This window comes from Prunus mume, linkage group LG2, assembly GCF_029339155.1.
Source record: "Prunus mume cultivar Tortuosa linkage group LG2, ASM2933915v1, whole genome shotgun sequence".
Taxonomy (NCBI): domain Eukaryota; kingdom Viridiplantae; phylum Streptophyta; class Magnoliopsida; order Rosales; family Rosaceae; genus Prunus; species Prunus mume.
The window spans coordinates 37,959,742-37,973,078 of record NC_142699.1 but is presented as its reverse complement, the minus strand read 5'-3'; the positions used below and the strand labels follow the sequence as shown (position 1 = coordinate 37,973,078).

The 13,337-nt window shown below is 34.9% G+C and overlaps 2 protein-coding genes across 4 annotated transcripts; both read right to left on the bottom strand.

Moving 5' to 3' along the window:
• Positions 1 to 103: 103 nt before the first annotated feature.
• Positions 104 to 1,497, bottom strand: LOC103322769 (F-box/LRR-repeat protein At3g48880-like). Of its 2 annotated transcripts, none has more exons than XM_089046800.1 (3): positions 1,449 to 1,497; positions 930 to 1,300; positions 104 to 816 (listed from the first exon to the last, which is right to left on the bottom strand). In XM_089046800.1, exons 2-3 carry the CDS (start codon positions 1,298 to 1,300, stop codon positions 315 to 317), a joined length of 873 nt encoding a protein of 290 aa, XP_088902926.1. In that variant the 5' UTR covers positions 1,449 to 1,497; the 3' UTR covers positions 104 to 314. The 2 variants fall into 2 exon arrangements, with proteins under 2 accessions (XP_088902926.1, XP_008222919.2); XM_008224697.2 differs by having other exon boundaries at positions 1,414 to 1,483.
• A 7,309-nt stretch (positions 1,498 to 8,806) lies between these two features.
• Positions 8,807 to 11,569, bottom strand: LOC148920236 (F-box protein FBW2-like). Of its 2 annotated transcripts, XM_008224699.3 has the most exons (4): positions 11,429 to 11,569; positions 11,185 to 11,262; positions 10,445 to 10,872; positions 8,807 to 10,009 (listed from the first exon to the last, which is right to left on the bottom strand). In XM_008224699.3, the coding sequence occupies exons 2-4, from the start codon at positions 11,224 to 11,226 to the stop codon at positions 9,565 to 9,567; spliced, it is 915 nt and encodes a 304-aa protein (XP_008222921.1). In that variant the 5' UTR covers positions 11,227 to 11,262; positions 11,429 to 11,569; the 3' UTR covers positions 8,807 to 9,564. The 2 variants fall into 2 exon arrangements, with proteins under 2 accessions (XP_008222921.1, XP_088903131.1); XM_089047005.1 differs by lacking the exon at positions 11,429 to 11,569 and having other exon boundaries at positions 11,185 to 11,364.
• Between the last annotated feature and the right edge of the window lie 1,768 nt (positions 11,570 to 13,337).

Genomic DNA, 13,337 nt, shown 5'->3' with positions numbered 1-13,337 from the left:
AGTCCAGTCTCTTTTGTGGAGTCGTCATTGTACATAGGAACTCACTGTCAGGACATGCTTTGGTTTAACAGAAGAACTCGGCGATTGTTTTGCTAGGTACTATAAAGACAAAATTAAAGACAAAATTATATTAAAAAAACTCAATCATGACTTGCAGACAAAGGGAATTATTATATCCAGGAGCATATACTTCACTGGAAGATAATATGTACAAGTAATACATAGGGCTTCTTTCATATTCCTATTGGGGTGCCTCATGGCTAACATAAGGTAAACAACAGTAAACTCTCCAAAGAAAATTCAGTCCGGCACGCCTAATCAGAATAATATCCATCATATACCCCTTCGTCTAACGAAATCCTGCATCCGTAATAGTAATCATCATAATCATACTCTTCAGAGCCCTTGCAGCTGAAATTAGTAATATGAGAAGCAAGCTTTAAAATTTCCTCATCATCCTCGCTAAAACCAATACAATCACTGACATCCAGAGCCTGAAGCTCCGTGCAACCTTGCAGTAACTTCATAAGAGCATCCCGATCAATATATGCATTCCTCAAGATCAAATGCTTAATCTTAGGCAGGAAGTTGACAATTGCAATAGCCTCATCATCAACAATATTAGCATTAGACACACGTAAGCCCCAAAAGTCTTTGCAGTGAATGCTGATCTGTGACAGGATTTTCACCAAATCATAGCTGCTTCCCAACATCAACCACTCCAAACGTTTCCACTTACCAATCAGCTCTGTTATTACACCTGATTTGTCGTTAACTAAATCCGCAGGCAATCCAACACTCTTGAGGTCACCACACCTGCAAAAACAAACATTTTACGATGACCCAATGCCGGGGAGCAAATTAAAACCCAATAGAACATTCAAAAAGAAAATTAACATAAATGCTGAAATACTGGAGGAGAAACTTACACATCTGAAACATATTTCAAGTCTGTTTCTGAAGCATATGGAGGTAGCCTGAGAACAGTAGCATGTCCTTTGCTACGATTGACGACAAACTTAATAAACGCAGTGGTCGAGAAATGACTCTCATCAATTTGATATTGGTGGATAAATCTTTGTAGCAAGGGGTCATCAACCCAATTTTCATCTATAAAATAATACTCCAATCTTTTAATGTCTGGAAAAATGAGACGTTCCCAGCATGAAGGATTGAGGCTTGCTCCGTACCACGACTTGCATACGAAAGGCACATCCAAAAGCAGCGACTCCATACCAACTCTTCCCAAAATATTCACCATACAGTCTATGTTTAAGTCTTCCCATCTTTTTTCATCCATCTGAAAGAAATGAAATTAAAATTTAATAAAGCTATAGATGCAAAGACCAGACCACTACTAATCTGCTTTAAATAAATAAAAAAATTAAAGAGAAAATGAGATACGAAAATGACCTTAAATCAAAGAGTTTCTGTTGAGATATACATACATGCAATGCAAATGGAGTGTAAATAGAACTCCCTGATTATAAAAGGCAAGAAAGCACAGCCATGCTCGCCTCTTTATATAACTTCTTCAAAAGCAGAGTGATGAGAGACAGCTAGACCCAATCGTTTTTCTCCTTTTTCTTTACCCTTTTCTTTTTGCAATGTCTGGAAAAAAACGAGAGGTTGCTTTGCCCCTAAGTAATTAGAGGATTTCCAAGGATATAAGCAAACAAAGTAGGCAAAAGTGATAATAGTGATAATAGTAATAATAGTAATAATAATCATAATCATAATAATAGTGATAATAATAATAATCATAATAATAATCATAATAATAATAATCACAATAATAATAATCATAATAATCATAATAATAATAAGCTATATCCAATTGTTCTTTGGCAAGTTGTTGTTTTCATTTATTTGTTTGCTTTTATGTGCAAGTAGATCGTTGGAAATCATATTTTCCTCAGATCTATTACGGATGCAGTGGTGGGTATGGTTGTGACGGCGCTTCTTCAAGTGGTGGTAGTATTCGTTTAGGCTCATGGGTTATTTTAGGGTTTTGGTTATGTTGGGTTTGTGGGCTGTGTTTGGGCTTATGGCTAATTGTGATGATGTGTGTTAGTAGTTTTAGTGCGGCTTTTGTCTGATTTAGTTTTGCATTTAGCATGTTAGTTTGTTGCCCTCTTGGGATTGGTATTTTAGATGTCTTATTGATGTCTTCGACTGTACTGTTGAAGTTTATCTAATGAAGTTTATATTTTATTTTTTTTATAAAAAAAAAAAACGTGTACAAAATGTACCACTTGATCGTACTGACGTAATATTCTATAATGGTACATATATAGTTCCCTAAGGGATCTTTTAAATAATTTGATTTTAAGACACCCTTTAGGATACCCTTCAAATTTTTGTCAACAATCGAAATCATATATTTTTAAAGTCTTCATTCATAGATCATCCTTGCAAATAATTAGGAAAATCGGAAACCATTTATACATCTAATGGTGTCCTACGAAATCAATGAATACGGTGCTTCAAGAAAGTACTAATGTTTTAATAATTTAATTGAGTGGTCAAATGATATCAGATTCAAGTGATTTTTTGTAGAGATAATCTTCTAATGAATATCTACAAAATAGACGGTTTGGATTAGGGCTGAGCAAGGTTTGGTTTGGCTCGGGTCTTACCCAAAACCGTACGTCGAACCGTAGCTTTCGGTGGAGAGATTTTTGACATCGGAGCCAAACCACCAACTCCGGTTAATCGGTGTCTCGGTTAACCAGTCAAACGGTTTGGTTTTCTCAGTTTTGGTGATTAACGGTGGCTGCGAAGGAACTGAGATGGAGGTTGGAGGTTGCGAGAATATTGAATGGATCCTATGGGATCTGGGTTCGACGACTTCACAGCTTGCCCCTCCACCTCCACACCTCCACAATTTATTCCCTTTGTAAAAATGGCTGGTACGATTTTGTTCTTTTTGGACGGTATACAAATAAGAAAGAGATGAATAAGAGAGGAAGGAAGAAGAAGATGAAAAAGCTGTGACAGAATAGAAACAGAGTGAGGAAGAAGAAAGAAGAGAGAGAAAGGAAAAAAGAAGAAGAAGTGATCCAAAAAGAGAGAAGAAGTGGTGGGAAAAAAAAAAGATCCCAAATTTTTTTTATAATATTTATTCTACTAGAAAGTGGTTAAATAAACTTATTATATTAGCATTTACAAAGAAACTTGCTTGCTCTAGTGGAGGTTTGTCATGAGCCGATTCGAAAATAAGAAATATTCTCGAATAATACAAATTTAGAGCCACAAATAATACAAATTTTATTAACAACACAAAATCAGAGTCACAATAGCTCGTAATTAAATACACACTAAGATTTTTATCAAACGGTTGACTACTTATAAATAAAGTAACATCACCCCTCAAGGTCAACTATCACAGTTAATTAAAGTGGCATCCATCAAACAACACAACATACAGAAATTATGCAACCACATCAGATAAATAAATTTGCATATATAGTGATGCCATGAACTCACTCCCTTCTAATCCCACTAATTCATACCTTAGGGCAACAAGTCTGCATGTCTCATACCATGTGTTTTACCACTGTGGCTCCGAATACCCTAAAATATGAACTAGTGCCTATCCGTCACTTAACCTAGTTTTCTTTTGTTTACGAATTTCTCAACTTTCACTTTTCATTAGAGGCCCTTCTCCCATCACCTCAATATATTCAAGCCCTGCTCTCGTCACCTGAATATATTCCACATTTTTTTTTACTCATATATATCTAAGGCCTTCACCCACCCATTAGATATATGTCAAACGACACACACCCTTAACACCACTATATTTATGATATGCATATGTAATGCAGCGCAAACATCATTTATTTCTGCTAAATAATAACACACATAATAACAATATTATTTCAGATTTAACCACATGAATAATAATATTCACCCAACATCAAATAATATTCATGAAGAAACATCAAATAATATTCACCAAGCAAAGCAACAATAATATTCATATTCATATTTATAGCACTATATATAAGCACCAAGATTAAATGGGATATAGCCCAATCATTGGCAATCAGGAAACCCTACCTCGTGTCTAGCTAGCTTAACCTTGTGCGGGTTCGTCCTCGAAAGTACGCAAAGTAGAACACATAATTAAGATAATTTACTAATTAAAATTCACTGTAAATAAGGAAACACGTTTGAGTGTCCTATTGGAGCACGTAGACATAAAACCCCATAATACACTCGATAAGTTGTTCGACCCGATTGATACTCCCTCAACCTCACGTCCAAGCAAGCATAGAACCAACCATCAAGGAAAAACTAATATATTCCCTCCTATAATAGTTCTATTCTTTGGGATGTTTAAAATCAGGTGGTTCGGCTCTAGACTCGTAAAGAAAATTTTAAACATCAATTTAAAACAAAAACTTCAGTTTTGCTAAACATTTAGGTTGGAACACGTTAAATTTGAAAATTCACTAAATATTGAGTTTAAATCAAAATAATGTAAAAAATTTCAGATCAGAACTAGACGTAGAAAAACTACAAATGTGAAAATTTGATGGAAATTAGGGTTAAGGAAGCATGTCAATTTACAACCACACTGGATAAAACTTTCCAGAGTTGAAGAAAATACGTGAAAGTAAAACATATTAAAATTTCATGAAAATCCAAGTTCAGGAAGTTTTCAAACACGTATTCAAAACAAGGCATGCAACAAAATCAGAACAATTTCAGAAGCATAGTCTCTATTTCGAAATTTGACAAAAAAAATCAATTTAATTTCAAATGACACAAAACCAACTTTGAAATAACCCTTGAGATATCCATTTTGATGTAACAAAATCCCATAATGAAATTGGAACAAAATCACATCGAAATAATTTAGAACTTCACAGAAACACGCTTTGAAAGAGATATATGTCATTGAGTCATTCTAACCAACACTTGATTTACAACTAGTACTCAAAGAGAAAATAAGAAGATGAGCTTCATATATTCAAAGAATCATTTACTTGAGATGATAGTGGCTAATTTGATCAATTGAATGACAAGTAACAAGCCATTTGAGAGAAAGTACATATCTATAACAAGAAATTCAATATAATCAATGAACAAGATCTACTCTAAACTTTCCCAAGGTGGCTATAGAAGTTCGATCAATCTACATTTTTGATATGTTATAATAGACAGAATTTTGAACAACTTTGATGAAGGAACCAAAGTTATTTAAGTACAGGAAATCATAGAAATATATTGAAGCCGAGCATACTACTACGAAATCAGAAAATGGTAAACATCAAACCAACTTTTCAGAGTCTATACTAATCGGATTGAAGTGACATTGGAGCATATTATAGGAATCGCGTAAATAAACAACTTTTTGAAGGACGTTTTCTCATTTGAGCTTCCAAAATTTGAGTCCTCAGCTACTCCAAGGAAGTGACGAATTTTGGATTTTGAAGAAGAACAAAAGAAGAATGAAGATGAAAATAAGGTGAATGAGGAAGAAAGTGATGAAACAATGAATGATGAGGATAAGAATAATTTCATGATTGAAGATTCTTAGGCTAGGTGAGTCATTAATTTAAGAGAGTGATAATACAATGAATAGGGAGGAAGTGTTCACCCGTTTTGATTTTAATCATGTGATGGTAGGGTAAAGTTCCCCATTGGCTTGACAACCATTGGTGGTCAACAAGTCAACTTTCTTTTGTGCGTAAGTGTGATACTGCTAGCAGTTTTAAAACCCTAGCAGACTTCTAAAAAATAGATAACTTGCGCCCAAGTTACTGATTCTTAAACAAGTAATTGTGAATTTGGGTGAGGAATATCTCCCAATAAGTTCTTTTATTGCCTCAGACTAGTGAGGACTTCACAATTTTTCACAATACAAAATTGGTAGTTCTGGCCAGAATAGATATAAAAGAAAAACTGTTTAGGCAGAACGCCTATTATAGGACTCAAAAGAAATGGAAACTTCAAAAAAGAAACAAAGCGTTGGACTTCGATTTCTGCCTAGGTAGCTGCCTCTGAACTTGGCTAGATTGGATGTGTCTATACTAGATTGAATCGTCAACACCTTCAACTAATGAGTTTCATCTGGAAATCGATACCAACGTTTGAGTTTGGCAGAGCTTCAAGTTATTCTGAGCCATGGAAGGCTTGTTGAACGGGCAGAATTGAGACCTCTTTAGTCTGGAGAGAATAGAAGTGGCTGGATTGATGGTCACTGAGCTAGAGTTGTGCTATGGTGCCTATTCTGCTTGACCAAGGTTTTTGTAAATTTGTTGAGGTTTTCATTTTTGTAAAAACAAGGACTCTGCTTGACTTGGCTTTGTGCTAAATCAAATTCGTAATGAGAGAAATCTCACTTTGTAAAATTGTTTCTCTGAATTGAACTGAAACCAGAGATTTGAATTCTAGCTGATTTGTTTCTTGTGGATCAAAGAGCTTTTGGTTGCTTTAGGGTCTGAAAGCTTTTGAGATCAGTTGATCTTTTTGAGTTTGTTAGTTGTGACTTTGAGAGTTTTTGTTTTTATTGATTTTTTTGGATGTCCATTGGTCTATTCAAATCCTCTCATATTTATAGGAAATGTTGGAGTGGGGTTTTTAATCTTTAATAATGGGTAGTAGATCTTTCAAAAGATCTTTTCTTTCTTCAATGCCATAAAAGAGTGAAGTTTATTATTTTGGCAGAATGACTGGTTTACTTGAATGTGGTTTGAAGTTTTCCAAAAGATAAGCAGACTACGTTTTCAGGAGATAAGTAGGGAGCAAGGAGATTGAAAACTTCAAACCGCAAACTGAATCGGATTGACCAATTTGGTCCATATTTAAAACTGGAAATAAACTAAAATATCTAAAAAACCCGAACCAAACCACCCATATCGGTTTGGTTCGGTCGGTTTCTCGGGTTATCGGTCTGATTGCCCACCCCTAGTTTGGATTAATGGAATACAATGTATGGTGAACCCTACATGGCTGTCCCTCAAATAAACTTATTTGAGGGTCCCTCAACTATATATATATATATATATATATATATACACAGCCTCCTTCTATTGAAGATATGAACTTTTTCTTAATGAAAGAAGACAAACACTTATATGAAACAGAAATAACACTATTTTGTTATTCCTGGCCAATCACAGCATGCCACACATGATAACTTTTTTATATGCCAATATGTGATTGGCCAGAGATAGCAAAACAATGTTATCCCCTTTTCTTATAAGTGTTTTCCGATGAGGGAGAGCTAGACTCTGTCATTTTTCTCCTTTTGTGCCCTTTTATTTTTTTCAATATCTGGAAAAACGAGAGGTTGCTTTGACCCTAAGAGCATCCACAATGGTTATTCAATAGTTCAATCAATTCAACTGTTTTGATATCTATTGAATTGAACTGTATTTTTACTTGCAATGGTATATTTCAATAGCTTCATATCAGTAGTTGTATCTTCTTACATATATATATTTTTTGTTCATACTCAAATAAAATGAAATGGATAAATTTAATAACAAATTGTACCATTGAAATATTTTTTTAAAAATATGTAAAAAGAGACCAATTTTGAATATATTTGAGACAAAAAAAATTTAATCTCATGCCAAACTTATTTATTTGGATTGTTTTCTTTAAAAAATATAGGCAAAGAAAGGTTTAATGCAATTCAATAGAGATGTGGGTCTCATGGGTAGCCTAATGCAATGCATTAACGACATAGCGCATTAATTGTTGTATTTTTTTTTCTATTTTTAATTAGCACGTGGGTCTCATGGTTGGCCTATTGCAATTGCAATAGAGGGTTCATCACATTGCACCCTCTACTACAATTGCATCTATTGTAATGAAATAAATCACAACATTGCAAGTGAAATTTTACAGATAGTCTAAGTAATTAATAGAGAGAAATCTAAAGTTTATACTTACTAATGTTCTTTGTATCATTAAATAATAATAATAATAATAATAATAATAATAATAATAATAATAATAATCACTTGCTAAAGGGACAAATTGAATTTTATAGAGTATCAATATCAACTTCAAAGAAAAGACCCTTTTAAGTGGACAATGCTTCTCTCCTTGCCCATGACGAGGAAGTATGCATTTACCTAATATTGTGACTCAAGCCCCAATAATAAAGTGACATGTGTCCTCTCTTTTTTTTTTTAAATTGTCAAAAGTGCATTTTTCCTTCAAGTGACAAAAAGATATGCTTGGTACAGTCTCTACAACTCAAAATTTACTTGATCCTATATCGCTTTTCCCAAAAAAAAAAAAAAAAAAAAAGCGCCTCCATATCAATGTTGTTGTCGACAAATTTGGTTGTAGGGGAATTATTTAGGTTAAAGTTGCCAAGGGTCACAAAGACTCAAAATTTTGACTGAGGAAAGAAATTTTAAAAGAAGAAAAGTGAGTTGAGGCAAATAAAAGTGAAAGCTATAGAGATGTGAGTTTCGTCAGAGATGAAAGCTATGGGTTTTTGGCTTTTTGATAAAAAGTAATGGATTCAATTAAGAATAATAAAGGTTGAGTGGTAATGCTCGCAAATCCATAGCTGCACCAATTTTTTTTCCCCAACATAACTACACCAAATTGATGATAGGCTTTTTGTTATAACTTACGCCAGATTTATTAGCAAATTTATGCCAACTTTTATTTTTTTATTTTTTTTTTTTTGTGGTCATTCTTGTTGAAACCCTTAAAGATAATAAAAGTGAAGGGAAAATCTACCTTTGACAATCAAACAAAAAGACGTTGTTGAGCCATAATAGAAAGCAATGAGGAGTTTCTCCTTATGGGCAATGAGAGAAGTATCTTATCACAAATAATTTATGAGATTAACGCTGATTGCTAAATACACTTCAAGATTGTCTCATACATGAATCAAACCGGGTGCAAAACACACCTCAAAATTAACAAAAAATTAGGATGATAATAAAAAACGGAACCACCAGGTTGACAATTGCCAATGCCTTCTCTCTATTAATGCAATACAAGCACTCAACACGTGTAAACCATAAAAAATCTTGCAGTGGATGTTGACCACGTGTGACTTATGTTCCGTAGTAATCTGTCATCAGTGAAAATTTGGACATTGGCATGGAAAGTTCTGTAGTTCAATCTCAGTTTTGAAACTGCAGTTGATTAAATACTCATCAAGACTTACCAATACCAAAAATAACTTCACCCGGTGACCATGATACTTACTCTCAAACATTGATGCTTCTTCTGAGAAAGTTGCATGTCCTCTGATACGATTGACTACAAACTTTATATATTGAGTGCCAGAAAAACAACTATCATGGATTCGATATTCACATAAAAATCTATTCATAAAGGTTTCAAAACAGCAACGATCAATTCCCCTGTCAATCTAAGCTTTAGATTCATCGTCAGAACCCCAAAGCATGAGTGTCAATGTCAATCTCAGTATCAACCTCAGGGAAAACGAGATGTTGCCAGCATGCAGAGTTTAGGCTTGCTCTGTACTGTACCAAGACTTGCACACGAAAGGAACATTCAACGGCAATGACGTCATACCAACTCTTCCAAACACATTCCCAAGAAAGAGCGTCATGATTTCCAGTCACCATTTCTAGAACCCTCACAGCTGAACTTATCAATTTGAGAAGCAAGCGCTAATATTTCAACATCGCCGCCATCAAAACCAGAGCAATCTCTAGCATCCAAAAGCACAAGTTCTTTGCAGCACCGGAATAATGTGACAAGATTATCCCGATGTATGTATGACTTCCTCAAGCTCAAGTACTTAATATTAGGAACCAAGTTAACAATTGCCAATGCATCTTCTCTACCAATTACAGCATTCAACACAAGTAAACGACAAAAATTCTTACAGTGAATGCTGATCTGCAAAAGGAGTTCCTTCAAATTATTACTGCCCCCCCTCAATGACAACAGCTCCAAATGTTTACACTTTCCAATCAGCTCTGGGATAATGCTTGATGAATAGATCAGTGAACAGCGATGCAAAGACAAACCCTTCAGTCCATGACACCTGCAAACAAAAGTTACCATGACTCGTCTTTGGGGTGAGTACAAACTTGATGTAGCACCAGTTTAGAGAACTTAGAAATCTAGAGAGATTTAGAGAAGAAGGTGATGAGACAGAAGAACAAGAGAGCAGACATGGATCCAAAAGGTTAAAACACAAAGCTGAAAATGACTCAGGCATAAACAACGTTAAAACATAAATACAATACTTATAAGCTAGGAACCCTGGAGAAGAAGAAGAAAAAAATAATAAATTGTTTAAAGAGTAAGTTGAACCACAAATTTAATGCACATAACTCACAACAAATACAACAAATTAACTGTTGTACTTTTAGATGTTAAAACACATATCACAGAAAATAAAGCTTAACCAAAGAGTCTACTTCTCTCAATCTATAGAGATAGGAACACATTGATAGTTTTGATTGAGGAAACTTACACATCTGCAACACGATTCAATAATGCAATTTGACAGAGTGGAGGCAGCCTGAGGAAAGTAGCCTGTCCTCTGCTACGATTGACTACAAACATTATGAATTGAGTCTCAGAAAAGCAATTATGATCAATTTGATATCCCCATACAAATCTGCGCATCAAGGTATCGAAACGGAAAAGCTCTAGTCTTCTGTCAACCACAGCTTCAATTTCATTGTCAGAATTCCAAAATCCCTCATTTCCAAGGTCAATCTCAGTATCAACATCAGGCAAAATGAGACGTTGCCAACATGCAGAGTCGAGGCTTGCTCTGTACCAAGACTTACACACGAAAGGGACACCCAAGAGCAATGCCGTGATACCAACTCTTCCAAACACATTTGCCAAACAGTCCACGTTTAGGTTTTCCCATCTTGGTTGAAATTGAACCGTCTACAAGAATCGAAAATCCAGAAATATAGTTGTAGTTGTAGATATGCTAAAATATAACACATAAACAAAATGCATAACGAAATTCAACAAATCCAATCAAATCCCAAAATCTAATTAGATTCAAAGTAATCATTAGTTTCATTATTTTCATTTTCATTCTTGAAATCTCAAACCCACCACGAACTGAAACCAATAATTTCAGCCAATCCAGTAACTTTAATCAGGAAACAAAGATTAAACCTTGAATATTTTAATATGGGCACAGCTGATTATTACTAGAGTAGAGTGTTAAAAGAAATATATAATTCATACCTGACGAAGCTTCTTGGTTTGGGGAAGGTCGGGATTCGCCATTGGAGTGGTTTGGGGACACAGAACGAAAATCTTCCTCTTATAGTCCCAGCAGAAGAAAAACAAAAACACAAAATCAAGAAGAAATGAAAGCGATTGAAACTGAAATGGGTTTTTAGGTGGAAATCAAAAGACCCCGAACCAGACCTAGAGCAAGACAAGTAGAATCATCAAGAAAATTCTTTCCAAGAAAGAGTAAACAAACCTTTTGATTGATTTGAGTGCTTGAGTTTCATCTGCAACGAACAGCAGAGAAAGGACCCAAGGGAGGCTGAACTCGACACCCGAATGCGTACGACTTTCCGGGGATGCCAGGTCAGAAAAGCCCTGTCCAGTTATACTCCAATAAGGTTGTGCCACCTGTCCAATCGTAAAAGAGTAAGAATTTCCATTTGGGTTTTATATTGATGTCCTATTCTCTCCCCTAACGGACAATTTGGAGAGTTTACACAAATATTCATTTTTGATGAACTTAAGATTAACTTTCCACTTTCACCCATGTCATTTTATTTTGGCAAAAAGTCATTTTTGATTCCTGTGGTTTACCACTTTTACCACTAAGGTCCCTGTGGTTTCAATTTCACTTTTGTCCCTGTGGTTTCAATTTGATGCAATTTAAGGATAATTCTCAATTTATGATACTTATTGAGGGGCATTTCAGTCCAAACTTGCAGCCCCTCCCCAACCACCTCCACCGCCGCTAGCCCTCCAAAAACTCCTCCATGTTGTAAACATTGACAATCCCACTGTCTAAACCAACAACAAACAATGCTTATTGGAGATGTACAAAGAGAGGTACCATTATACAATCTTCATTAATAATTTTTTTTAGACATTATGTCGAATTACATAATAAGAAACTATCAAAGCTTGTGACACTAGCACAAGGTGCAGTAAGGGCTGCAATTGATGATACTGTTGTAATCATGGGCTACTTTTATGAAGCTTACAAAAGACCGAAGTAGACTTGCTCTGGCTACCTTGTTTTTCTTTTTTGGCTGGAGATTACCTTCATCCCTTACGAAGAAATGAAATGGATGATGATTATAATTGTGAGTTTTTCTTTGGGTTCAGAAATTTTTTTTTTAAGAAATGTATCTCCCTTGTGTAATCCTAAGGCCCGCTCGATTATGATTTTGTTAGTTGATGTTTATGCATAGATGGCCATAATTTTTATCAACAAAAATTCAAATGGAGCATTGTTTGTTGCCGGTTTACAACAAAGATAAGTTTTTGGAGGGGTTGCTGGGTGGCTGTAGGGTGGTTGGGAAGGTGCTGCAAGATTAGACAGAAATGCCCCTCAATAAGTATCAAAAATTGGGAATTATCCTCAAATTAGTTCAAATTGAAACCACAGGAACAAAAATGACGAAATTGAAACAACAGGGACCTTAGTGGTAAAAATGGTAAACCATAGCGACCTAAAATGACTTTTGGCCTTTTAATTTGTGTAAGTTTAGTTAATGTTGTTTTCTTTAGTGTTAAATCATGTAGTTTTAATATGCAACTACGACACGTGAGACTTCAGTTGTCTCTAATAAAAACGCTTGCGGCTGGTCTAACACGTGAGCATTCCGTTTATTTTACTTCACAATGTTAGGTCATTGGACTTGATCACCAAAACTAGATAATTGTCAAAATTGAAATAACAAGAAAAAGTAAAGCGAAGTTGACGACGTGATATAACTTTGTTTCTAGTGTCTGCATTTCTTGTAGACCGATGATGAGGATGAACAAAGATGGGTCACTGGAGGAGTTAGACATGGACTGTTTGATAAACGTGCTTAAAAGAGTTGGAACTAAGTCCGATCCCTTTTGTGGGGAAGTCATTGTACACAAGAACTCTCAATTTTAAAAGAGTTGGAATTATATCTAAAATCATATACTTTTAATACAATTTTAGCTACACTATTCAAACTAAGATAAAAGAAGAGACCATCAGACAAAAATTATATATATACTAAAACTGAGTTAAGGAATTCACTGTTCCTAGACTGTAGCTTAGGAATAGTAAAATTACGGTTTTGCCCCTACGTATGTTCTTTGTTCTTTTTTGTCCTATTTGGAACCACAGTAAAATGACCGTATTGACCTTCGCTCTTTTTACTTTTTGT